This window comes from Coptis chinensis, unplaced genomic scaffold, assembly GCF_015680905.1.
Source record: "Coptis chinensis isolate HL-2020 unplaced genomic scaffold, ASM1568090v1 utg724_pilon_pilon, whole genome shotgun sequence".
Lineage (NCBI taxonomy): Eukaryota > Viridiplantae > Streptophyta > Magnoliopsida > Ranunculales > Ranunculaceae > Coptis > Coptis chinensis.
Window position 1 is genome coordinate 38,347 of NW_028238181.1, and position 27,295 is coordinate 65,641.

General features: G+C 38.1%; 3 protein-coding genes, 2 long non-coding RNA genes and 1 pseudogene across 7 annotated transcripts; 5 read left to right on the top strand and 1 right to left on the bottom strand.

Moving 5' to 3' along the window:
• Nucleotides 1-2,663: 2,663 nt before the first annotated feature.
• LOC147472823 (uncharacterized) lies at nt 2,664-3,281 on the top strand. Its single transcript, XM_086588141.1, has one exon. The coding sequence runs from the start codon at nt 2,664-2,666 to the stop codon at nt 3,279-3,281; it is 618 nt and encodes a 205-aa protein (XP_086444267.1).
• A 334-nt stretch (nt 3,282-3,615) lies between these two features.
• On the top strand, nt 3,616-7,156 carry LOC147472824 (uncharacterized). 2 transcript variants are annotated; one of them, XR_015210669.1, is made up of 3 exons: nt 3,616-3,670; nt 3,856-4,045; nt 4,622-7,156. It is a non-coding gene; the product is annotated as an uncharacterized LOC147472824 (long non-coding RNA). The 2 variants fall into 2 exon arrangements; XR_015210668.1 differs by having other exon boundaries at nt 3,856-3,988.
• A 3,577-nt stretch (nt 7,157-10,733) lies between these two features.
• On the bottom strand, nt 10,734-14,666 carry LOC147472825 (uncharacterized). The gene is made up of 2 exons (XR_015210662.1): nt 13,696-14,666; nt 10,734-11,155 (listed from the first exon to the last, which is right to left on the bottom strand). It is a non-coding gene; the product is annotated as an uncharacterized LOC147472825 (long non-coding RNA).
• Nucleotides 14,667-16,028: 1,362 nt separating this feature from the next.
• LOC147472826 (putative disease resistance protein RGA3 pseudogene) lies at nt 16,029-17,523 on the top strand (annotated as a pseudogene). Its single transcript, XR_015210663.1, has one exon. The product of XR_015210663.1 is annotated as a putative disease resistance protein RGA3 pseudogene (transcript).
• A 20-nt stretch (nt 17,524-17,543) lies between these two features.
• On the top strand, nt 17,544-19,451 carry LOC147472827 (putative disease resistance protein At3g14460). Its single transcript, XM_086588143.1, has one exon. It carries the CDS (start codon nt 17,544-17,546, stop codon nt 19,449-19,451), a length of 1,908 nt encoding a protein of 635 aa, XP_086444269.1.
• Nucleotides 19,452-20,349: 898 nt separating this feature from the next.
• LOC147472828 (coatomer subunit alpha-1-like) lies at nt 20,350-25,043 on the top strand. Its single transcript, XM_086588182.1, is given in 5 exon segments — nt 20,350-20,512; nt 21,214-21,546; nt 21,549-21,662; nt 21,861-24,074; nt 24,077-25,043. Coding segments are annotated over 4 exon segments (3,183 nt in total). The 5' UTR covers nt 20,350-20,512; nt 21,214-21,419; the 3' UTR covers nt 24,805-25,043.
• The last annotated feature ends 2,252 nt before the right edge of the window (nt 25,044-27,295 follow it).

Genomic DNA, 27,295 nt, shown 5'->3' on the forward strand with positions numbered 1-27,295 from the left:
ACATTTACTTCCTTCTTACCCACACAATCCACAAAAAAGTGACACCTATCTTTTTTTGACTATTAACACCTAATCTCATCTAACTTTATTAACTACATGCAAGGTGTCACTTTTGCACCAATTATTTGCACCTTTGTCTTGACTTGTATGATGATTCAAATTTTGCGGGCTCATATAGTGGGTCCATGTGCAGTCTAGTGGCAGTCCGGTCTTTTGACAATTTTACAACTTCCCGTCTATGCGTAGAGTTAATCGCACTGATCGTCTGAGTAGCTCATTTGTCGCATTCGGAGTCCTGGTTCAAGAGGTAGGAGCTTCGGAAGTTTGATGCTTCTGTGCGAATTTGTTGGGCTTCACATGGGCTTAATCGGAAAGCTTATGTACACTCTCTATTCCGTGTTTAAATGCTGGTTTTATCATTATTTGTACGTTAGTTGCTCCAACCTGCAAAAACACGAAAAAACGATTATTTCATGATTATTAAACATAAAATTAACCGAAATATTATGTCTCTATGGGGTTTTATAGTACAGTTTTTGGTGCTTATGAATATCCCTCTTAAGCGAAATGCAGAACCCACCAACCAAAGACCCTATAAACACCCATATATTCAAAAGGCTGTGTTGAAAACACTAATGAAGGAAATGTTACACTCAGGCTTCATCCAACCTAGTCATAGTCCGTTTGCTTCTCCAGTTCTACTCGATAAAAAGAAAGATGGCTCATGGCGATTTTGTGTCGACTACAGAAAACTCAACGAGATGACCATCAAGGACAAATTCCCTATGCCAATTATTGATGAACTTCTCCATGAGTTACATGGGGCTCGAATATTTTCCAGGATTGATCTCAGGTTCGGATACCATCAGATAAGGGTACATGATGCTGACATATACAAGACTGCCTTCCGAACTCACCAAGGCCACTATGAGTTTAAGGTAATGCCGTTTGGACTTACTAATGCCCCTGCGACATTTCAAGCTTTAATGAATGACATCTTCAACCCTTACCTCAGGAAATTTGTGTTAGTCTTCTTCGATGACATCCTCGTGTACATCACTTCACTTGAAGAACACCTTATACACTTAAGACAGGTGTTGGACATTCTTAGAACACACACCCTATACGCCAAGGTCTCCAAATGCTCCTTTGCTCAGCCTCAATTAGAATATCTAAGCCACCTCATTACACCAACGGGAGTTGCTGCTGATCCTTCTAAGATTGAGGCCATGGTCAATTGGCCTAAACCAAAAACAATTAAAGGTCTACGAGATTTTTTGGGACTTACTGGCTATTACAGGAGATATGTTCAAGGTTATGGAAATATTAGCAAACCTCTCACTGAAATGTTGAAGAAGAACAACTTCAAATGGTCCAAAGTGGCGGAAGATGCATTTATGCAACTTAAAACGGCTATGACCACCACTCCAGTTCTTGCCTTACCTGATTTCACAAGGCCATTTGTTATAGAAACTGATGCTTGCGCAAGGGGAGTTGGGGCAGTACTTATGCAAGAAGGCAAACCTATTGCTTTTTTCAGCAAAACATTAGGTCCTAAAGCCTTGGGCTTCTCCACTTATGAGAAAGAGTTGTTGGCCATTGTCATGGCTGTAACCCGATGGAGAGCTTACCTAATAGGACATCACTTCATCATTCACACAGATCAACATAGCATCAAATTTTTCATGGAGCAGAGGATAACTACTCTACTACAACAAAGATGGCTCACAAAGCTCCTAGGATTCGATTATGAAATAAAATACAAAAGAGAAAAGGAAAATTCTGCTGCTGATGCTCTCTCTCGAGTAATGGAGGAACAAGGGTCATGCCATATAATATCTACAGTGCAGCCACAGTGGATGAAAGAAGTAATTCTCAGTTATGAACAAGACCAAGTCATACAACAACTCATTTCACAGTTGTTAGTGACACCAGATAGCATTAAAAACTATTCATATGTGGTTGGGATGGTGCAATATAAAGGCAGGTTATATATTGGCAACAACAAGGACTTGAGGAAGCGACTATTGACTACGGTGCACTATTCTTCTGTTGGAGGTCACTTAGGCATTCAAGGTAGTTACCTCAGGGCAAAATCACATTTCTATTGGCCTGGCATGAAGAAGGAGGTCTTAGACACTGTTAGTATATGTGATGTTTGTCAAAGATGCAAGGGAGAACACATTTTTCCAGTTGGTTTACTACAACCACTACCTGTACCACATCATGCTTGGCAACACATCAGCATGGACTTCATAGAAGGACTACCCAAAGTTGAAGGTAAAGAAATTATATTAGTGGTTGTGGACAGATTGACTAAATATAGTCACTTCATTAGCCTCAGTCACCCATACACATCTACTATAGTTGCCAAGGTCTTCATGGACAACATATACAAGTTGCATGGCCTTCCCCAATCCATTACACTAGACTGAGACAAAATCTTTATTAGCTCTTTCTAGTAGAATCTCTTCAAAGCACTTGGAACTGAACTCCACCTAAGCACCTCTTATCATCCCCAAACAGATGGGCAAACGGAGAGAACTAATGCTTGCCTCGAGACTTACTTGAGATGCATGATAGGACACAAACCTCAGAGTTGGGTCAAGTGGTTTCCACTTGCTGAGTGGTGGTTTAATACTAACTACCACACCAGCCTTAAAATGGCTCCATTTACTGCCTTGTATGGCTACTCTCCACCCCATTTGGCTATCCCAGCTAATGTCACTCATTCCATAGCAGCAGTGGATGATTATTTGAAAGAAAGACAGGCCATGGTTGAAGTGATTAAAGATGATCTGTACAAGGCCCAAGAGCGGATGAAATTCTATGCCGACAAGAAAAGAACAGAGAGGTCATTTGTCGTTGGTGATTGGGTATACTTGAAGGTCCAGCCATACCGACAAACATCAGTAGCTCTCCGCAAAAACTTGAAGTTATCCGCCAAGTTCTATGGTCCTTTTCAAGTCCTAGCTCGAATTGGGGTGGTCGCATACAAGTTACAACTACCAATTGGCTCCAAAATCCATCCAGTGTTCCATGTTTCACAACTGAAACCGAAATTAGGGATTACAATAACACCAGTACCTCAACTACCATTGGTGGACAAAACATGCCAGTTTTTAGTGGAGCCAGTAGTTATTCTGTCAAGAATAATTGTCCATCGGAACAACAAAGCAGTGACACAGGTGCTTGTCCAATGGTCTAACACAGTACCTGAAGACTCCACATGGGAAGACTGGTCGAGCATTACTGCTCATTACCCTCATTTCAATCCTTGAGGACAAGGATTTTAAAGGGGAAGGCATTGTCATGTCCTATTAGGACAGACTTGGAGATCTCTTTAGTTTATGGGTACTTTAGTATTTTACTTATATTAGGTATGGAGTGGCCAAGAGTTGTTAGTAAGAGCCACGTGTAGGTAGTATAGAGCACCAGAAATCTCTTGGATCTGATGTAGAGAAACTGGTATAAAAGCAAGAGAGGGATAGAAAATGTAAGAAGAAAAATATCAAAAAAGAAAAGAGGCTCTGTATTCTGTTAATCAGAGAGGTTGTTTGATTAAGGTAGTCTATTTGGATTAGGTTTCTATTGTTGCAGTCCTAGTACAAGACATGGTGTCGCTTGCAAGCTCAAAGCGAAAAGATCAGGCTCGAACTCCAGGTCCAAGGTTAGCACTGTTTTAGTTGTTTCCTTTTCTTTTGTATAAGAAAGGTTGATTATTTCTGTCATAATCAACTGAATTTTGTTAGAAGAATTAAGGGTTTTGATTGACAACACAATTAGGTTGATTGAGATAGAACATGGCTTTGACTTCGTTGTAGGATTTCATTTGCTAAAGCGTGTCCCTTGCAGGCATTCCTATTAGTGTTCTCAGTCACTTCCAGACCGCTATGTCTAATTCAATTTTTATTGTGATCAACTGGTCTTGTACTTCCTATTCCCGTATGAATGTACAGATGGAATTGAAGGAAATGGGAAAGCCATGGTACGATGTACATACAATTTTTGAGAAGTTAATGCTAGCATGGTCGTAAAACTCTTAGTATGTTCTTTACTTATCAAATTTAAACAACAATTATTGTTGGAATAATTTGACACGTTTATTTGGACATGGGTATTGTTGCTTATATCGTTGGTTTCTTGGAACACATGCTTTCTGAATTTTCAATGAAATTTTGAGTTTTGTAATTTACTTGCAAGGAAACAATCTTGATGACTATAAGAAGCTAGATTACAAGCTTTGGAGAATATCCCTACAAAATATAAAGTCGACTTGAATGATTGGCGTCATTAATCCTTTGATGTATGTCCTTTGAATGATTGGCCTCAATAGATCATGTCCATTTGTTGAGTTATTATAAAATTATTTCGTTATCTTAGTACTATTGGTATGTGTTGTGGTGTAAGTAGCTTTTCTGCATTCATTCAAATAGTAATTTATGGGGTAAAATTAGGCAATAGCTATTATATGCAATCTCACACCAGAAAATATTCTGTTGTCACTAACCGTTTAGTTACTTATTTATTGAGTGACCTGTGTTTTCCTAGAAAGCATGCAGAACATTATTTTTTCTTACTTTTTTCCCATTTTAGTGAGATATATGTTGGCTTATGGCAGGACATGTGGGAGCAAAATGATAATCTAGATTATAAAGACACAAAGATGCCCTACAAGCATAGGCTTTATTGGTGTCATGATGAGCAGATGATTTTGAACCAAACTTACCTCATCTAAAAGGTCCTCAACTACAATAACAATTCTTTTAAGAGTTCTTAAATCAGGTAAGTCATTTAGTTTTGATGACGTATATAACTTTGTTACCACTCAGAGCAGTGGGTTTAGTATCCAAAACTTCACAAGTGCAGTTGGGTCATATATATTCATGATGTTTTATGTTGGCTGGCTATTGCAAGGTGGGTAACAACCAATTCAAATTTGGTTTAAGATTAAATGTGGATGTTGAGCAAGTTGTTCATGTATACATATATTTGATTTAGGTTTTAAGAGTATAAGCAGTTACATAAATCCTTCTTTATTGTTTTTTAGCACTAGAAGTTCATTTAGTTTTCATAGGTTTGCATGTAAGTTGACCAAAAAAATATGAGTTAAATGACGTTGCCTCTATGAAGCAATATCTAGATTCTTTTGCATTACAAATTCTACCGTTAAGTTATAGATGGAGTGGTTTAGAAAAACATAATATTCCTTTATTCCATTTTGACACATTTACATGCAGTAGTTCCGCCATTCTTATTCATTAAGAAAAAAAATAAATAAAGCTTTAGATTTATCCTTAAATCCTTAATTAATTTTGGAAATTTGTGTTTATAAGTAGGTGTTTTCTTTTCAGCTTTTTTACATACAAAACCAGATTAGCGATTCTTTTGCGTTCTCATTTTCATTGTATATTCATTTTCTTTATGTTTTTTGATAAATATTGTTTTTTGTTACTATCAACTGAATCTTATTGCAGTTTTAATTAATACCAGTACGTACCACTATTTCGTCCACCTCGAATGTCATGTTTACTGGTCTGATTAAGATGAATTTTCTTTAATGTGCTTAACACTTTAGGCTGGTAGGATTTAAATACCAAGGGGAGAGCATCACTGCAACACAAGGCTTCATTACTGTAATAGTCACACGTTGGTAACAACAAATCTGTATTTGTGTTGTAGCCACTTCAAGTAACACACTGCTTTAGAAGGCAACTAAGAATAGTTGTTCCCACTAAAAATAACCTGGGTAAGTAGTATAGGTCACCACTTAGGGAGACCAAAACAACTTCCTATCATCTGTAGAAGACGAGAGTTTCAAACTATAACCCATCCGTTAGTGTTCGCTGCCTTCCATCCAACGCCATAGCACTGCCTTGCTTCATAGCCTCATACGATTTTTATATGTAATAATTTTTGTTTTTGGGTTTTTTATCATTTCACAAACAAAACCATGATATGGATTCTTTTCTATTCTAATTATCGTTGAATATTTTGTTTCGTGTGTATTCTATAATAACTATTGTTTCTCTCATCGAGATGATTGGTCGAGTAAGGTTTGATATTTTTTTTTAGTTTTTAAATATTGTTTCTGAAGAATCCTAAATTTCTTCGAAAATGTAATGTGGTTCTTCAGATGGTGTGTTTTTTAATTATTTTATTTAGAATGTGCTTTTGTTAACTTTTGTATTTTTGTGGAATTTGGAGTACCAAATCGTTGAAATTTCATAGAATGAGTAGTATGTAGAAAGAGGAAGCTGGTCGGATTCTCATAGATGTTGATTTAAAATAATAATAATAAATAGATATAAAATAAAAAATAAAATAAAATAAAAAAGAAAGGAAAGAAAGAATAAGAATAAGAAAGGAATTCAAGGAGATAACATGCCTATGTTATCTCATGTTGGCATCTGATGAGTTAGGCTTACTATAAGGATTACTAAGGATTTATGTTGAAGATGGTTTCCCTTTCCTCATCCCACACTCCCCATTTTGCTTATTAGGGAAAGCATCTTTGTAATATGCATAGTGCATTAGGTTACTAATAATTACAACTTCTTTAGTTTTGTTTCTATTTTCTTGCTTGCTTAATCAATTTTTGAATTTGTTGTTACTTAAAACTTAAAACTAATGTATGAATTTACGTTGATATTCACGTCATGATTGTTCTCATAATTTTAATCTTCTTGCCATCAGATATAACTTTTCCTAGAATTTTTTTGATGCAACCAACAATGAAGGCTGAAATGCTATTGAAAGTGAGCTTTTCTATGATCTAGATCATATATTCATTGATAATTAAGTTTCTAACTTGAAGGAGCTATTATCTGCTACCATACTTGAGATTACTTTCCAATCTTATGCTGATCAGAAGGCATCAAGACTTGGTTGTGGCAATATAAATACCAACGTCACCCATGGAGGATGATCCTGTTGAGGTTGCAGTTAATTATGATTCTTAAGGTAATAAACGAAGTTGGTGAGTGCATTCGCAGATCAACAAAGGAGGAAATATATTTCTTTGAAGGAACAGGTATTTGCCTATTGCTGCCTTTGCCAAGAGGATCAGGACATAAACTCATGTATGTATTTAATAGGAATGGTTTATGTTTGTTTCTAAAGAGACCATAAATTAAAACTCATGTTTTGCAGTTAACATTTACAACTTTTATGTTTGGTATGTGGTCGAAAATCCGCGATATACTATTCTTTAGGGTTCTAATCAGGTGTAAACTTTTACGTTAGTATGCATGTGAAGAACCTGCAGTATTGTATTGAGGTATGGGAATTGATCTATATCTCTTGCCTTTCTAGGACCTGCTTGGAGTAAGAGAGGAGCATATTCTTTGTGATAAGTTAAACGTTTTGGTGTTTTGCAAGTGATTTAGAAGCTCATATTTTTACTCTATTTCATATTGAATTGTAGAAGGGATGGCATAGATGCTTCATACTACATTGAGTACAAGAGTCAATTAGCCTCTGTTAGGCTATTGTAATTGATAGTTTTAGATGGGGATGTTGTTCATACCATATCACTATATCAGTAATGTGATGCTCGAGTTCGTTTGTAATTGATTAGTCCAAAATGAAATAATAATAATAATAATAATAATAATAATAATAATAATAATAGATATTTGATTGGATCGGCTATGCAATGATTGCAGATCATGCAAGTTCAAATGCAAAATTGATCAAAATCCATGATTACTTCTTACAACTTTAGATGTGTCACCCGTACTAAGACCAAGAAAATGAAACATATGAATGTCGTGCAGTAATTTATCCTATTTCCCAAAAATATTGTGAAATATAAAAATTAAAGACAAATCGTGCTGAAGTCACGGGTAATATCTAGTCTATTATAATAAAACAAAATGGGTAGACAAAAGGTGGTCGGGATTTTCTAGGGATCTAAGTTAGATGGGAGACATGTGTACGCTCTCGATCGTTTTGAATGAAGTAATTTAATTGAAGTAAATGGTATATTTATTAACACACTTAATGAATGAGTTGAGGGTTTCACTTGAAATTTTTACATAATGATTTTTTTTAAAAAAAAAATTGTGGGGCGTTTTTTAAAGGTGCAAAAAATCCAAAAATATATCTTACAAAACATGTATGGGCTTTTGGCTATGCATAAGACCTTAAATAGTGGGGGAAAAAAAAGCAAAATGGCCAACTTTCGAAAGACCCGGCGAAGTTCGCCAATTACAACAGGCAAGCGTTTTCCCAACTAAAGCGGCATTAAAAATTCTTTTGAGTAACGTCAGAAACCATTCTATAACCCCAGAATACCGACCCTAAAAATAAATCACTCTATTTATTTTGAGTGATACTCATATTCCTTCTTCTCTCAATGCTTTTTCCTCTTCATCTATGCGTGATATGATTATGTTTTGTCACTCACCACGTTCTTTGTTTTCATTGTGCAAGAAGTCAGGAACAATTATCACATGAAGATATCCTTTCAGGTACAATTTTTTCGTGTCAAAGTACCCCTGGTTTAACTCTTGACTTTGCTAACTATTTCTTATGAATTTGATTATTCACTTGAATAAAATATGTTACATTTTCCCAATTTTCTTTGTTCATGGCTAAGCAATTTTTTGTATTATTTGGATTAGTTTATCATTTCTAATTTGTTGTTTTCTTGACTGAATATGAGATTAGAAATAAACTTCCCAGAGTATTTGTAGAAGTGCCTAATAGAAGTATTTATATTCTGATCATTAATCTGGATGCAATACTTTAAAGTGTTGGAGTTGCAGAGACGGAGCATGATTTCATGTGTGGGTGTAGAAGTGAGATCTTATATACAACAAGGAGTGATACCTTGGGACCTTCTCAAGAGTAGTAAGAAATACCTCAGCTCAATGAATATGAAGGGGAAAAGAAGAAAAAAGCTAGCTCTAAGAGAAGCACAAATAGAGAATCAGGGACTGATTTCCTCTACCGACAAGGAGGAACACATGTCACTGCACTGCTGAGCTACCCGTATATTTGCTGATGCAGCTACATATAGTTCTAGACTTCCAGCGTTCACCTGGAAATCATTAAGTACCCATTGGAGGCATGCCAGATGGAAGCATTGGGAGCATTGCCATACCACCCATTGGTGGATGGGGTGCAAATCCTCCGACCATTCCACTTCCTCCCATACCTTGGATTGGTAGGGCTAGCAAGGCAAGAGGCAGCAATTAGTGGCAAGGCATGCTGATTAGTGGGTCCATTTTGATGCTCCTGCATCAGCTTAACACAGTAGAACGCTGTGATTCAATCTTGAAATTGGAGTATCCAAAACTATTATGATGAAAGGCTTTAAATTCATAGTGTGGACAATATCTCAAATAGTTTGAAATAATAATGCCTTAGCGAGGCATTTCTATCTACTCAAAGACAGACAAACACAGACACAGACATACACACACAGACACAAAGAGACACACACACAAAGTCTTTCGTTCCAATTAGGGCCCTCTAGGTAATATGTATAGTGTTCCTCTAATTGTCGTGTAATACCTGGTAGGCTGGTACTAACACATTCCAACCTATGTAACATGGACACGCCATATTTCAAAAATATTCTGTGTCAGATACGTAGCCCCGTGTTTGTGTCGGACACATATCAGACATATGGTATGAGGTGTATCCCCATTTTTTATATTTCGCCATGTCAGACACTTCATATCTGTGTCAGATAATGGACACACCTATCCGCGTCAATGTAACTTAGATTCCAACTAGGTTAGCGGCGATCCCCGTGTTTACACAATGGAAGTATTTATATGGGATGGCAAAATCTCGTTCTCATTCCCCACTATTTTAAATGTCTTGGTCTTTTTATTCTAAGTTCTTAGACATGAGGGTAACACCGTACCAAGTCTGATCTTCTTGTGGTCTCTCCCCAAATTGTCACCTTCTTTCTATATAAACCGATGTCAGAAAATATCTTGACAATAGATCAACAAATCAGAAATTTCAAGTCAATGTACCCACCCCCTGTTATTATAAATGTACCAGACATCCCTGTCCTTGTCAACGATGGTGAACGACCCAACAACTACCAACAGTCGATATTGGCTCCACTTATGGAGCGCACCCAAAGGCACAAGTCCAAAGTCTGTCCATCATGGGTGTGGGTTTTCTCCAAAGGTGAAACTAGTAAGTTTGAAGCACTACAATATATTCTAGATCCAAGACGGCTATGTATCCAATATTCCAATGTGGGATTAAACCCAATTCAGGGTATCACAGCCCTACCACATTAATAGTAGCACTTTGTAACGACTCACCACATACCAACAGTTAATACTGTCCCTCTTAGCCACCCAAAAGCCAAGTCTATAGCATGCCCATCAAATGTGTGGGGTTTTCTCAAAAGGCCACAACGCTAGTATGTTTGGAGCATTATAATATATCTAGGATCCAAGACGACTTACTACCCAATGTGGGAATTGGGATTAAATTCAATCCAGGCTATCATAGTTGGCAATGGTACAAACTTATCTAAATCTGTAGCGTCCATGTAACTAGCTAGAACCACAACAATCAATAACAATAAATAACAAGATCTAATTTAAAAGGAAATACCTAACTTGAGTGTTGAAATAACCATATCAAGAAACTACAAATCTTCAATAAGCTAAATCCAACAGTCCATAACAATTACATCCCTAATGTGACTTACTGAGTCGAAAACTACATGTACATCAAGGATTTGGATATTGGCATAAGGTCAAACCAAAGTGCTCATGTACAAGAAAAAACCTCGACCTTAAAGCAAATATCCAGTAAAACACTATGATGCACTTAGTAAAACTACAAGAAGTAGAAATAACTATAGAAAAAGAAATAAATCAAAGAAACAGTAAGAATTAAATACACCAAAACAGCATAAAAAAATTGATAAAATAAACGAAAAGTCGAAATTTTTGAGAAACTTGTTTTACCTTCTGAGAACTTTAGTTAGCATTTGAATACAAAAATCAACTGTTTGTTCTTCAGTACCAAATTTACCGTCGGGCTTCCTTATAACAACACACCAATTATCTGATATTGTCTCCAAATTACGCTCGCATTGGATGATAATAACCGAATACATCATTAAGGTGGTAGTTCCGGTTAGTTGGACTGAAGCGAGCAATTGACTGGACTGCATGAGAAGAAATAAAATAAAAAAAAAAAAAGTCAAGTCTGCATAATAAGCAACCATCCTAATGTAGATTAAACTGGCGGAAGCTTCAATTTATCAAATCTACTTTTGAATTAAACAAAACAACTAAAACTAAAACGAATCTTTATTTCTCTCTAAAATATTCTCAATAACACAAGTACACAACTCTCCCTGAACCCTAATTACCACCCCATTATTTATACTAATCCTAAAAACTATAAACCAATAGGAACACGACACGTGTCAACAACTAAAATAGAATAACTTAAACTAGTGGGTTCACGACCCATGGGTTTGGACTCAACTAAGGGGTGCACACGTATAACACTTGACATACAAACTAATGCTGTGCATCATTCTCTCCAGTTTGAAAAGAACTCGTCTCGAGTTTGTATACGCAATTGACTGATGAAATTCACTGTAGCTGATGCCCATCACTCTTTTGTTGTTCAAACGAATTCGACCTCGAATTTTGCTCAGATAATTACTCACAAGAATAAGAATGCACCATAATGTATGCAAGTTTGCAAAATCACCATCATGATTTCTCTGCTCTATGAGAATACTATCACATCCCAAAACAACAAATACGCATACCTCCAATTGTAACTTTAGATGCACAGAACTAAAGAGCCTTGTATAATTAATATCAAAATCCTCCCAAACCGGATCGGCATACTCAACAAAAAGATTCCCAGACAAAGAGGGAGTAGTGACACAAAATTTAGATTCATCTGCTCTGTATTCATCAAATATTGGTGGAGTATCTAAAAAACTATCATGGTGCTCCTTCAAACAAACATCAAAAATAGGAGGGGAATCCCAATCAACATAGTTTAACTCCATATTACAACCTTCACCAACAAATAAATCCTCAGTAGAAGAAGAAGTAGAATGAGCCATAACGGGCATAAAAGTTGATGCATCATGGCTGTCCACTGTAGGGCTTGTGCGGCTTGAACAAGGCTTGCTGTCTCGATTTCTGATTTTTTATCATACTTATTTTTCTCATGTGATGTAAGAGAGAAAAACATACCAGATTCCCGTGCTTCAGCCAAGAATGTCGTACATATAATGGTTTCTATATCTGGTGGTTTGAGCGGTTCCAAGATTAATTTCCTGCCGTTATGCAAGAATGAGTGAGTGTTCTTGGTGCCATCATGAATACTCCTGTGATCAAACTGCTAAGGACGCCCTAGTAGGAGATGACAAACATCCATTGGAACAACAGTGCATATTACTGTATCTTCGTAAGGTCTTATAGTTAGTGGAACTAAACATTGATGATTGACTGCCACTGGATCTCCCTTTTTAAACCATTGGATAGAAAATGGTTTAGGATGTTTAGTGGTATGTAGGCCTAATTTATCGACCATCTCTTGGGAAACTAGCTTATCAGTAGAACCACCATCAATAACAACAGTACACAACTTACCTTCACTGATACATCTGGTTCTGAAAATAGAATGGCGCTTCCATGTCTCCTTATCACACTCCCCAATGATCATTGTTGGTGTTGCAACTAAGGAGAAGTGTGTTGCTGACATTACTGGGTCTTGTGGATGCTGTTTGGGGAACTCTGAGTTGACGGTTTTGCTTGAACAGTTGAAGTCAGCGCTATTCTTAACACGGTGTCCTCAGTATTTGGTGCTTCCCACAAAGGCTCACCTAGATTGGGATTAGCATCCCTACCAATTTCAACAAATTACCCCATCCTACATCCCAGTCGCCTTCATAAAACTGATTTAACTCTAATTCTGTCATGCCAGTCAGATCTATCGACATAACTCTGTAAAGATTGAAACATTAATCTTTAGAAGTAAAGATAATCGGGTTTTTTTTATCTTGAAAGAAGAAAAATTGAATCTTCGGTGAGAAAAAAAAGCAAAAGATTGAAATTTAATTTTGGGTGAAGCGAACGCGATGAATAGTCCGATGAACATTGTTTAGAGCGGAGCGAATGGCCGATGAACAAGAACACAAAAATTAAAACGAATAAGAAAAAAAAATTGGATTTTACTCGAGGAGCGATTCGTGCTCTCAATACCAAATGATGTAGATTAAACCTGGCGGAAGCTTCGGTTTATCAAATCTACTCTTGAATTAAACAAAACGCCTAAAACTAAAACAAATCTTTATTTTCCAAATATTCTCAATAACACAACTCTCCCCGAACCCTAATTACTACCCCCATTATTTATACTAATCCTAAAAACGATAAACCAATAGGAACACGACATGTGTCAACAACTAAAATATAATAACTTAAACTAGTGGGCTCACGACCCATGGGTTTGGACTCAGCTAAGGGACGCACACGTATAACACTTAACAGACGAACTAATGCTCTGCATCACATCCCCCTTTTTTTTATCGATAAAAGATATAAGATTGATGAAATAGTTAAAATAATAAAAGTACATCAAAACTTTAGAGCAAAACCACTCAATTTCAGAAATAAGACAATATAGAGGGTTGGGTTGTCAAAATACGCTTACAGCAGAACACAAAAAATTTACCTTGTCAACAATTATTTATTAAGTAATCTGGAAGAATGGCTAGAACCCCAGGCATTCCTGTAGAGAAATTTGGTAAACAGCTACAAAAAGAACCCATCCAATAACCTATAGTACCGATTACTGAATAAAGAACACACCAACCTTTAAGCTTATTTGAAATTTCTGCCTCAATTTCAGCACCAAAACCAACAAAGTGATTCTCACACACAATCCTATAAATTTTCTTCTTTACTTCTTCTCAACTAAAAAAAATGTTAAGAAGTATACAACAATTTAAAAAGAAAATTCTGATACATGATACAAAATGAACGACATAAAATTAAAAGAAAGAAAACCAATTTTTTAAACTAAAAAACTTGGGCTTTGAGTGCTTCCGAGTATGATATAAGCCTACGTAGACATAACTCCATCAATCTATTAAGGACAAATCTCTTTGATGATCATAACTCAAAAAACAGACTACCAAGTACCAACCAATACGCTAGCATCAAAAAATCCTAATGAGGTTTGTTTGTCCTTCATAAGCTGATGACAGCTACAACACAAGTTCCTGACACATCTCAAACAACTTGTTGGCTACTGTTTATCAAGGAGAGAAGCTTGGTGAGGAAGACGGGTAGATTTGGGTGTGGAAATGGGATGGTATCAGAAGCTTTGGCAGATTTGAGGAGTCTATATGATTGGGAGGTATTGACTATTATTTCTAGGAGTGAAGAGAATATTGGTGAGAAAATGTGAGTGGTGGTACACAAGTAACGAATTGTGCATGAACAAGCTAAAAATTGTTTGTGACAGGAGAATGAATAACCCTAATGACTCAATACCTAGAGCCACACAACTTTGAAAGAATCATTCCATTGCAAAAAGTAAAAAGTAGAGTCACAAAATAAAAAAAAACTGACAAAGTCAGTGAACAAAAAGAAAGTTGTAGCAGGTGCCGACTAGTAAAGTCGGTAAAATCTTTGAGTGATGATATCAGAGGTGGGGCTCGAACCCCCACCGCCAGCATCAAAGAGTTACTGATTTCATTTAAAACAGGCTTGCAAGAAGAAAAAGAAGAAAAGAAGAAGAAGTTGTCCATTATTTTACAAAGAAGGATCATTGACATACAATGCAAATAACAGTTAGACATACAATACAAAGAAGTTGTCCATTATTTTACAAAGAAGGATTATTTTACAAAGAAGGATCATTTAAAACAGTTACTGACACCAACATGTTCCGCCATACCAATAACAGGATCTTCATAATTGTAGTTTTCATTTAGACGATGATAACTAAATCATGATCCATGGGATGATGGACATAACAGGATCCAAAAAAATAAACAATAATAACTTTAATTTCAAGTCGATTTTATAACCAAAAAGTACCGTTGTCAAAGTTTTGCACTTTGGTCCATAAACCAAAAGTAAAATAAAAAATAAAAAGAAACATTCAATTGATACCCTGAACCTCTTTTATTTCAATTTGGTCCATCTGTTGAACCCCTGCTATACGCCTCCACATAGTCCCCCAGAATGATTTGTCAGAATCTTCAAGGACCACCCACTGCACCCAGGCTCCCCCTTTCCATACTTGTCGACCACGACTGATATGATTAGCTGCTCTAATGATCTATTAGTCCACTAATTAAAACTAGAAAAAGTAACTCCTAAGGAAATAAACTGATTTCTTAACCAGCAGGTTTCCTTAGCCAGCAAATTTTATTAGCAAAAATAAAGAAATGAAGTCTTTTTTAGAAAAATGAACAAACCTGGCTGTAAAGAAGCTTGAGATAAAGAGTAACCATGACATTTTTATTTTTCGCGCCTTTCTGGGGTGAAGTGTGAGATGGAAGAGTGTTTTGAGAGTGTGCTTTGAATGAAAATTTTCTAACTTGCGCCTGCTGCTGCGTAAATTAGCAGATGAAGAAGTCAACTGTTCCATTGACCAAAGTCTGTCTAGCAGGCCCACCAATTCTTTGGTTTAAAATATTTTTCTTCCACTAAAATCCGTCAAGCTGTCATATATTTTCAATAAGAAGTCTCCATTTCTGTGACTTGATCCATTTCTTATCTTTGCTGAGTTTGACAGTGACGTAGCAGCAAAATTTTCAACATGGAGACTTTTTCTCCATTGTTTCTGTACAACAGTTATTTATACAAGTGTATCAGTAATTTATTCAGTCAAATTGTATCAGTATATGCGTTAGGTGGCAGCTCACTATTATTAATGTAGCAGGCCGGCTAATTTGGTAGTATTATCAAAAGTATCATCATATCAGGACCCCATTGTTTCTGTAGTCTATTTCCAACCAGTTATTTATTCAAGTGCTTGTGCGATATCTTTCTCTCATTCTTATAACAAAAAAATTATCATCACCCCTTTCACTACGATATGGCCGATGTACTTGTTTCTCCCATTGTTGAACTACTTTTTTCCAATTTAACTTGTCTAATCAGCACCGAGTTTGGTTCACTATATGGTGTGAAGAAGGACTTGGAGAAACTATCCAGCACTTTGGCCACTGTTCTATCTGTTCTTGACGACGCCGAGACGAAACAGATCAAAGACAAGTCGATTAGAGGTTGGCTAAGAAAGCTCAAGGATGCTGCTTATGAAGCCGAAGACATTATGGATGATTGCGCATTAGAATTTCAACGCATTGAGTCAGAGGTTGGGGAGCCGAGTTGCGGTAAGCAAGTAAGTAACTCCCTCTCAACTTGTTTTCATTTCAAACAACTTGTGTTTCGTCACAAACTGGGAAAAAGAATTAAAGAGCTTATACAAAAATTTGATGAAATTGCTGCTGAGAGACACATTTTTCTTTTGAGTTCTGGAGTTAGAGTTGAAGATTCCGCTCAAGACCGAGAAACTAGCTCTTTTCTAACTGAACGGGTAATCTATGGGAGAGTTGAGGACCGAGAAAGTATCGTCAAGATACTGCAAGACAATGCGCGCAGTCAGAATTGTCTTTCCATCTGTCCCATACTTGGAATTGGTGGTTTAGGGAAGACTACCCTTGCTCAATTGATCTATAATGATGAGTGGGTTTATGGTTATTTCCACAAAAAAATTTGGATTTGTGTCTCCGATGATTTCAGTCTCAAAAGAGTTACAAAAATGATGATAGAATTTCTCTCTGAAGAAGCCTGTGCCCTTGCAGACTTGACTTCTATGCAAAACTACCTCAAGAAATTATTAAAGAACAAAAAGTTTTTGCTGGTACTAGATGATGTATGGGACCATGATCGGGAGAAGTGGAATAAAATAATTCATCTTCTCACATGTGGAGATAAAGGTAGTTCAGTCATTGTAACAACTCGTCTCCCGACAGTGGTAGAATCTATATGCTTCCAAACATTTGTAGACTCTACCACATGCATCATTAATCCAACACATGAACTCAGTTTACTACCAAAGCATGATTGTTGGCTTCTATTCAAGCAATATCGTTTGGTATGGAGAACGATGAGATCACTCCAAACTTGAGAAAAATGGGTGAGGAGATTATAAGCAAGTGTGGAGCGTACCTCTTGCTGTAAAAGCACTAGGAAGCCTGTTATGGTCCAAAAATTATGAATTTTGGAGATGTGTAAGAGACAGCGAACTTTGGACTCTTCAAGAACGTGGAGAGAATACCATCTTACCTGCGTTGAGATTGAGTTATAACCATTTGCCTCCAATCTTGAGGCAGTGTTTTGCCTATTGCTCCATATATCCAAAAGATTATAAGATGGAGAAAGCAAAATTGATCCATCAATGGATGGCAAATGGTTTTATCCAATCTAGTGGAGGGATAGAGGTGGAAGACATCGGTGGCTTAAGTTTTCAATGAGTTACTGAGGCTCTTTCTTCCAAGAGACATGTATGAAGATGTAACTTTGCAAAACGTTACGAAGTTTAAGATGCACGATCTCGTGCATGATCTTGCATGCTCAGTTATGGCCAATGATTGTTTGTCTGTGAAAATTGGTGAGATAAGAGATGTCCCTCAGAAGGCAAGACATGTATCGGTGACGTATGATTCGGCACCATCGCAAGCAACTCTGAACTCAATTTTTAAATCCCAATCATTCTACCGCACAATCCTTTTCCACCACTGTGCAACCAGTTCCCTTTTAGAGCTCTTTGTATCAAGACTTTCGCAACTTGAGTACTTAAGAGTGCTAGATCTCAGCAATTTATGGACCTTCAGTAGTCTACCACCTATTTTCGGTCGTTTAAAACACTTGAGATATCTCAACCTCAGTGACATGAACATTGCATCATTACCCGAATCCGTCTGTAACCTAAGAAACTTGCAGACACTAGTGCTAAGCTACAACTTAAAATTAACAACTTTACCACCATCAATCGGAAACTTGAAGCAGTTGAGGTGCCTTGATCTTTATCAAGTTGGAATCAGGGTTTTACCTGAATCCATTTGCTGCCTAACAAATTTACAGACCCTTAACCTAGAGAAATGTCGCAATCTTAAAATGTTGCCGGAGAACTTGAGCAAAATGAGGAATCTCAGAAAACTAGTGATTGGCAGTGACATTTACATTCACATTAACATTGAGGATCCAGTGTTGACTCACATGCCATTGGGAATTGGTGAATTGACTTGCCTCAAGCAGTTAAGTACGTTTGTGGTAAGTCAACTTAGTGACTCTGCTGGTATCCAGGAGTTGGAAAAGCTAGACCATCTTGAAGGAGAATTAACCATAAATGGGATTCAGAATGTGGTTGATCACAGGGATGCTTACAAAGGCAACTTAAGGAGTAAGAAGAGCCTTTTAAATCTAAACCTACGGTGGCCGGTTGGTGGGTCTGACGTTGAAATTGAATGCAACAACAGCAAAGAGGTACTAGAAGCACTCCAGCCTCACCCGAACATCGAGGAGTTGTGTATTTATGGGTACCCCGGTGTGATGTTGCCTGCTTGGGTAGGGTCTTCTACCGCACTCCGAGAACTGATTCTCCTCGAACTTTATAACATGCCTAACGTGGAAGGATGGTCTTCAGAATGTCTCCTACTCCCTTCTTGCCTCCGAAGTTTGCATCTTTATAAGTGCCCCAAATTAAAATTGCCCAAGCCATTACCGTCTTCTATTACAAGATTATCTGTGGGGAAAGGCAATGATCCTTCGCTCGAGTCGGTGGAAAATCTACACAATCTTTCTTACCTTCGGATTACGGGATTTGATCAAGTGGAAACTCTTCCAGAAACACCTCTACTAAACCTTACGCGTCTGCAAGAATTGCATATCGATTGCGACAAACTGAAAAGGCTTCCTACGGAACTTGAAAACCTTTCGACAGTTATGATATTGTTAATTTTGAGTTGTGGAGGTTTGGAATCTCTGAGGGAGGGCTTACGAAACCTGACTTCTCTCAAGAAATTGGTGGTTGAAGATTGCCAGAGTCTAAAATCTCTATCTGAATCATCGCTGCAACATCTAACAGCCCTCCAGAGGTTGGAAATTTTGAATTGTCCAGAATTGGAAGTCATGTCGGTTGATTTTCAGCACCTCATTTCCCTTGAAGATTTACAGTTGGTTCGGTTGCCTCAGTTGACGTCTTTACCAGAGGAAATACAGCATGCCCGTAGACTTCAAACTCTTGAAATTAAGGGTTGCGAGAATTTGAGAAAGTTACCAGAGTGGCTGCTAGAGCTTCCAGCACTAACTTCGCTTTGCGTCATTAAATGTCATCCAGAGCTACATGGAAGATGTGAGGACTGGAACCGGACTCCCCTCCTTCGAGTCGAGAATCGTGTTAAATTCTGAAACCATCAAAACCAATGATTAGGGTAAGCTACTTATCTCATTCTCTACAAAATTTTCTAAACTTTCATTAACCGCATAATGTTCTCTTGACTTTATTGTTAATTTTGTCACCAAAGTTACTTATATGTTAGGAATCAATCCTGGAAGTATGTTCTAACAATAACAGTTAATTTTCAACATATTGATAGTTTCATAATGTTTCTTCACATTTTTTTTTTGGCAATTTAATCTGTATCTGAGGCTTTAGTCCAATGGTTTTGCTCCCCCTCCCTCACCGCCTTTTTTTTTCCAAGTTCTTCTCTTGTTACATTTACACGGGTGCCTATACTCTGTGTCCGTGTGTGAGTGTTGATGTTACATAGGTTCTGATATTTGGTTGTGTTTTTACTTTTTCTTTTTACACCACACTTTATATCTACGTTTCACTGATTCTCTATATGTTCCTATCACATTTGTGAGCATGTTGATATTTTCCATTCATCTCATGGATTTGCTCTAAATTTCATATGAGATAATTTGCCGAAGTATAAAACCCTTTGGAAGCTTTTTCTGTGTAGTGAAAACTTTGTATTGCCAATTTAAAGTGTAAAACCCAGAGGTGGAAATAATAATTTTTCTTTGTAGATAATTAGTTGGAAATAAATAATCAGACAATATTCATATGTGAAAGGTGGAAAGCTGACACTGGGTCCCAGTTGATGAAGTATGACAAACTATCTTTGGGAAGTGAACTAAAGAATTTTGGCGAGCAAGAAGCTCAAGTCCACTCAAAATACTCGTGAACTTATTCATATTGATGTGCATCTATAAGGTAAATCACCAAGTGAAATTATGTAAGACACTATGTGAAAACTTTGTATTGCCAATTTAACATGTTAAACTTTTTATTTGTCCAGAGTTGGAAATAATTAGACAATATTCATATGTGAAAGGTGGAAAGCTAGCATTGGGACCAGTCGATGAAGTATAACTAATTTTCTTAGGATGTGAACTAAAGAATTTTGGCAAGCAAGAAACACAAGTGCACTCAAACCTTGTTCTTATTGATGTGCATGTATAAGGTAAATCATCATTTGAAATTATGTAAGTCACTATGTATGTAGTTCTATGATGGTCTATTGCATGGCGTCCCTAAGTACTCAGTCTGTATGTTTATTTGTTTACCCAGTTCCATCGCCATGAGTAATCAACTCTGCTATATATTCTGTTACCAAAACCCAAGCTCTCCCTATTTGAGGAGGAATACGTGTGATATGATCCCTTAGTCCTATGGTTTTTCTCTCCCCTGTTTTTTGTTTGAATTCTACCTAGTTCTACTCTTAGTTACATTGTCAGGGTACCTATACTCCGTGTCCATGTGTCGATGTTACATAGATTCTGATAATTGGTTGTGTTTTTATGTTTCCTCTTTACACCACACATTATATCTACGTTTCATTGATGCATTAGCAAATGCAGTAACATTTACAACTTCCCATGGATTTGAAGATGTATAATCAATTTAAAATCTGTTTTTCAAGGTCTTTTCTTCAAGTATCAAATTATCTTTATTGCTGCTATTGTTACAGTCTTATTATTTTACTATTTTTGATCTTTGTCATTTTTAAGTTTTATGGCTACAAATGAAATTAGCTTTTCTGTATAACTGAGTAAAGAATAAAAAAGTCGTGATTGTCATGAATTGCCAAATGCCTGAGTTTTTGTCTCCTTAATAAGATTGCTTATATATCAAGGTCTTGAATGATTGTTATGGCTTTTGCAGGAGATGACTATACAATCAAAGTTTGGAATTATAAATTCTGCCGTTGTCTGTTTACACTTCTTGGACACCTCGATTACATTCGAACTGTCCAATTCCACCATGAGTCACCTTGGATTCTTAGTGCAAGTGATGATCAGACTATCAGAATATGGAATTGGCAGTCATGCACTTGTATTTCTGTCTTAACTGGACATAATCATTATGTAATGTGTGCTGTTTTTCATCCTAAAGAAGATCTGGTTGTATCGGCTTCTTTGGATCAAACTATCCGTGTCTGGGACATAGGTGCCTTGAGGAAGAAGACAGTATCTCCAGCGGATGACAGTCTTCGACTTAGTATGTATTGGAAGGTCATGACCGTGGAGTCAATTGGGCTTCGTTTCATCCCACCCTTCCTTTGATTGTGTCTGGCGCAGATGATTGTCAAATTAAATTATGGAGAATTAACGGTATATTCGTTTGTTACTTTTAGTGTTGATGTTTTTTTTGGTTTGTTGTTCTGGAAGTTATTATTAACATAAATATGATTTGATTTGGAAGTAATTATTGTTGGCCGTGGGGTATCAAGGACACTGACAAGTAAGCAAGTTGCATTTTTTTTAAAAAATTTTATTTGTTATTTATTTATTTATTTGTCTTCTCTCCAGATATGAAAGCTTGGGAGGTTGACACATTGCGAGGGCATACAAACAATGTCTCTTGTGTAATGTTCCATGCAAAGCAGGATATTATCGTCTCCAATTCTGAGGATAAAAGTATACGTGTGTGGGATGTCACAAAGAGGATTGGTATTCAGACTTTCCGCAGGGAGCATGATCGGTTTTGGGTTCTTGCATTCCATCCAGAAATGAACCTTATTGCTGCTGGCCATGATAGTGGTATGATTGTCTTTAAGTTGGAGAGAGAAAGGCCTGCCTTTTCAGTGAGTGGCGGTTCGTTGTACTATGTGAAGGATCGCTTCCTTCGTATCTATGGTTTCATTACTCAAAAAGATACGCAAGGAATTCCGATACGACGACCTGGTTCTCTAAGCTTGAATCAGAGTCCAAAAACACTTTCTTATAACCCTACAGAGAATGCAGTTTTGCTTTCTTCAGAAGTGGATGGTGGATCCTATGAACTCTATGTCCTGCCCAAAGATGGCAGAGTCGATTCTGCACAAGATGTAATGATAGGACTTGGAGTTTCAGCTGTTTTTGTTGCTCGCAATAGGTTTGCTGTTCTAGATAAGGTTAATAACAATGTGTTGGTCAAGAACCTTAAAAATGAGATTGTGAAGAAGAGCAGCCTTCCTTTTGCTGCTGATTCAATTTTCTATGCCAGAACAGGAAATTTGTTGTGCAGGACTGAAGATAGAATTACAATTTTTGATCTTCAGCAGAGAATAGTTCTTTGTGACCTTCAGATTCCTTTCATCAAGTATGTTGTTTGGCCTAGTGATATGGATTCCGTTGCTCTGCTTGGTAAACATGTTATAGTTGTTGCTAACAAGAAACTTGTGCATCAGTTTACTATTCATGAGACCATCCGTGTGAAGAGTGGTGGCTGGGACGACAATGGGGTTTTCATTTACACAACTTTGAACCACATGAAATATTGTCTACCCAATGGTGATAGCGGAATTATCATGACTCTCGATGTTCCTCTCTATGTTGCAAAAGTTTACCAGAAGGTTGTGTTTTGCTTGGATCGTAATGGAAAGCCCTGGCCCATGTCAATAGATACAACAGAGTATATGTTCAAGCTTTCTCTCCTGAAGAAAAAATATGACAGTATTATGAGTATGATCCGGAAGTCACAGCTTTTTGGACAAGCTATAATTGTCTATCTGCAGCAAAAAGGGTTCCCTGAAGTTGCCTTGCATTTGGTCAAAGATGAGAGAACAAGATTCAACTTAGCACTTGAGTGTGGTAACATTCAGACTGCTGTTGCTTCTGCGAATGAGATTGATGAGAAAGATCACTGGTACAGGCTAGGTGTGGAGGCCCTACGACAAGGCAATGCTAGCATTGTGGAGTATGCATACCAAAAGACAAAGAACTTTGAGTGCCTATCTTTTCTTTATCTGATAACAGGAAATATAGAAAAGTTGTCTAAAATGATGAAGATAGCTGAGATTAAGAATGATGTGATGGGCCAGTTTCACAATTCACTCTATTTGGGTGATATTTATGAACGTGTCAAGGTTCTGGAGAAAGCTGGACATCTGCCTCTTGCTTATGTCACAGCTTCTGTTCATGGGCTCAAGGAAGATGCTGATAGACTTGCGAAGGAATTGGGTGATAATGTTCCCTCGTTACCTCATGGAAAAGTTCCTTCCCTTCTGATTCCCCCAACACCTGTCCTATCGTGTGGGGATTGGCCGCTTTTGAGGGTCACGAAAGGTATCTTTGAAGGCGGGCTGGATAATGTGGGCAAGGCAGGTGAAGAAGAAGAAGAAGAAGAAGAGGAAGAGGCATTGGACGCTGACTGGGTTGAGGACTTGGACATTGATGATGTGATTGGTCTGCAAAATGGAAGTGTGGAAATAGTAATTAAGAATGGTGAAGTAATTGAAGGAAATGATGAGGAAGGAGGATGGGATCTTGAACTGCCACCTGAAGTTGTTAGTCCAAAAACATCAGTTAGTGGCCGCTCATCAGTATTTATTACCCCAACTCTTGGCATGCCTGTGAGCCAAAGCTGGATAAAGGATTCGTCACTGGCTGGGGAGCATGCAGCTGCTGGTAATTTTGATACTGCGATGCGCTTACTTAATCGACAGTTGGGTATAAAGAACTTTACTCCTTTGAAGGCCATGTATTTGGACATGTACGTGGGCAGTCAGTCTTATTTACGTGCTTTTGATTCGGCACCAGTCGTTTATTGGAGATTGAGAAAGGATGGATTGAAGCAGCTAATTGCAATGCATGGTGTGCACCGGCTCTTGTGTTGAACTTTTCTCAGTTGGATGATAAACTCAAAGCTGCTTATAGGGCAACCAAGGATGGGAAGTTCACTGAGGCTTTGCGGTTGTTCCTTAGTATTTTGCAAACAATTCCATTGATTGTGGTTGATTCAAGGAGGGAGGTTGATGAAGTGAAGGAATTGATAGTTATTGCAAAAGAGTATGTAATAGGTTTGACTATGGAGGTTATGAGAAAGGAAATTAAAGATGACATCACTCGTCAGCAGGAACTAGCAGCTTACTTCACCGACTGCAATCTTCAGACAGTTCACTTGAGGTTTGCCCTAGTGAATGCGATGACAATTTGTTTTAAGGTTAGAAATTATATGACTTCAGCCACTTTCGCTAGGAGGCTCATTGACCCTCCTAACGAAAATCAAGCGAAGAAGGCCAGGCAAGTATTGCAAGCTTGTGAAAGAAATATGAAGGATGCAACTGACCTTAATTATGACTTAAGGAATCCCTTTGTCGTGTGTGGAGCAACATATGTATCGATTTACCGTGGTCAAAAAGATGTGTCATTCCCTTATTGTGGTTCACGTTTTGTCCCATCCACTGAAGGAAGTATCTGTGCCGTTTGTGATCTCGCTGTGGTCTGATCAGATGCATCTGGTTTGCTTTGTTCCCCTACTCAGATGAGATGATTGAAAATGATTTTGTATTTCTCATGTTTTTGTAGAAGCTGAGGCTCTTCAAATACTTAGAAGGCAATGCTAAAGTATGAGTAGTTCTCAACATTGTGGAGCTTCTGGTGTCATTTTTTGTATGAAATTCAATATTTGATGGTTGTACCTGTCTCTGCAAACTGAGATGGAAAATTATGTTTTCAGAATCAGCTGAATGAATGATTTTTCAATCTATGAATGAATGATTTTTCAATCTATTACCCTTACGGATTCTTGATGAGAGTTGAGACACCATAATCTGAGTTTTATAGGAAGGGTGGGTTTGTTGGATTTTCTATAGTTTCATTGAAACACCAAGTAAATTAGTAAATTTGTAATCTGAACAAGTTTATAGGTAATTAAAAATACCAAATAGATTAATTGGAAGAATCGACTTGAAATTTTATCTTCTGTTGAAGCTTGTCTCACTAACAGAGAAGAGAAGTCCAAACAAAGTAAGTATCGTTAATTAATTACTAGCGTTGTTGTTGTTATTGTTGTTTGTGTTATGTAATGGAAACAGAGAACAGACATTTCAAGAAAATATGTGCCTGGGGCTTGTATAAACTGTGATTACAACCTATAATATTACTAGTCACAAGTTCTTGCTCTCTTCCCTCTCTCTTTTTCTTTTTTCTCTCTCCTCTCTATCTCTCTCTTTTATATCTCCTCCTCCCCTTCCACGTACAGCAGCGGTTATCTTACGGTTCTGGTTCCTCTCTCCACGTCTCGCAGCAGTTCCAGAGCGGTTGGGATACCGCGGATCTGATCCTGTGCAACCTGTCTTCCCACGCTATACCGCATCCGGTCCCGTTGTCACCACTAACCTCCTAGGTCATGTGTACGTCCTATACAGATGCCCTCTCTCGGCCCTATTGATGGTCCGCGATTGGCAATGGTGCCGAGAACTACCCCTTCTCTTTCCATACACACTCTGCTGAATACTTCTTGTCTGACCCGGCCCTCCCACTCTGTCCCCCTATCTCTTTCTCCCAGCACGTGTTCCACGTGCTTCTCCTCTATCTCGCCACACGGAAATACGGCGGAAATACGGGCGACGCGCCCAGATATCTGCCCCCTTCGAAAATCGAGATTACACGCGTCCCTATTTCTTTGGTTCTTTGTTGGTCAGTTACCATTTTGTCCCTGCCCCCTCAAATCCCACTCAAATCTCTCTCTTCTCTCACAAACCTCAAAACCCTCAAAACAGTAAACCCTCACCAGTTTTCTTTTCAACTTCCCCTTCTTCAACCTCTTCCCCCGTTTCGTCAATTTCTTCGCGCAACCTCCGGCACGCTTTGGTTCTACGCCCTCCATTGCTTTGGCCCTCTCTTGCTACAGGTTTGTCTTAAATTGTTTTCCTTTCCTCTTGTTATTTGTGCATTCATTGTTTATTTTGGGGGTTGCTTCCTCATTATCTTCTTTTCTTAGATTGCGCATCTATCTTTTTCTGAACTTCCCTCTTTGCACTGTTTCCATTATGCCTTCATCGGAATGTGAGGTCATCTCCTCCACCCAATCCTCCACCACCACATCAGGTAAATCTGGATCCTCTACCCCTAGATCTAGTCAGCAATCCGCGGACAGATCTGAATCCCCGGCTTCAAACTCTACCGATCCCATTGATGTTCCATCTACTTCGGGTAGGAAACCTTCTCTGCCATCACCGCCGTCTTACTACCGCAGACCCAATCTAGATGCCGTTAAAGCCGCTTACGACATTCCTAGTGACATTATTCTCGAACATGTGTCTGGCGTCACCCACTTTCCTCACTTAGTATCACCGCGCCCTGGTTATCTCGTAGCTACTGTAGGACAGATAGCGGCCGGTTTACGTTTCCCTTTGACTCCCCTTGACGTCGAGGTCTATAACCATTTCAACATTCCTCCGTGCCAGGGCATAGGTAACTTCTGGCGTGTTATGTATGCCGCCAACCACTACAATGAGACTCACTCCCCCAAAATACAACTCCGTGATATCCTTGCCCACTTCTATATAAAAAAAAGCACTAAACTGGGGAGTGTGGGATATCAATCCTTCTGCACTCGTCCTCAAAAGAAGTCTTTCCTTCTTCACATCACCACTTCTGACAAGGTGTGGCATCAGTACCCGTTGTATGTGTCCGGTAATTTTTTATCCGCGGACCTCCCTCCGGAAGTTTCTCTGAGGCATCTCCATTTCCTAACAAGTGGTAAGTAAGCCGTTTTGAGTCGCGGTATTTATCTCTCACCTGTATTTAATTTGTCTTTGTTCTTGGTGATGTAGGTTGGAGACCCGATTCGCGATCTCAGATATACAACGGTGTTTACTCAGAAATTTTCCAATCCCTCCACGAACTCGGGAGTTCACAGTGTGAAGTCCTTGGCATTGATCCGGAAAAAGCCACTCCTCTGTTACTTGACCCTTCTCTAAAAGACATTGGCAAATACCAAGGCCCCCTCTATCGTCTGCCGCCCCCCAAAGAAAGAA

What these genes read in the sequence shown, in the direction of transcription:
- LOC147472823 (XM_086588141.1), top strand. Translation starts at nt 2,664, where the DNA reads ATGGCTCCATTTACTGCCTTGTATGGCTACTCTCCACCCCATTTGGCT.
- LOC147472827 (XM_086588143.1), top strand. Translation starts at nt 17,544, where the DNA reads ATGTATGAAGATGTAACTTTGCAAAACGTTACGAAGTTTAAGATGCAC.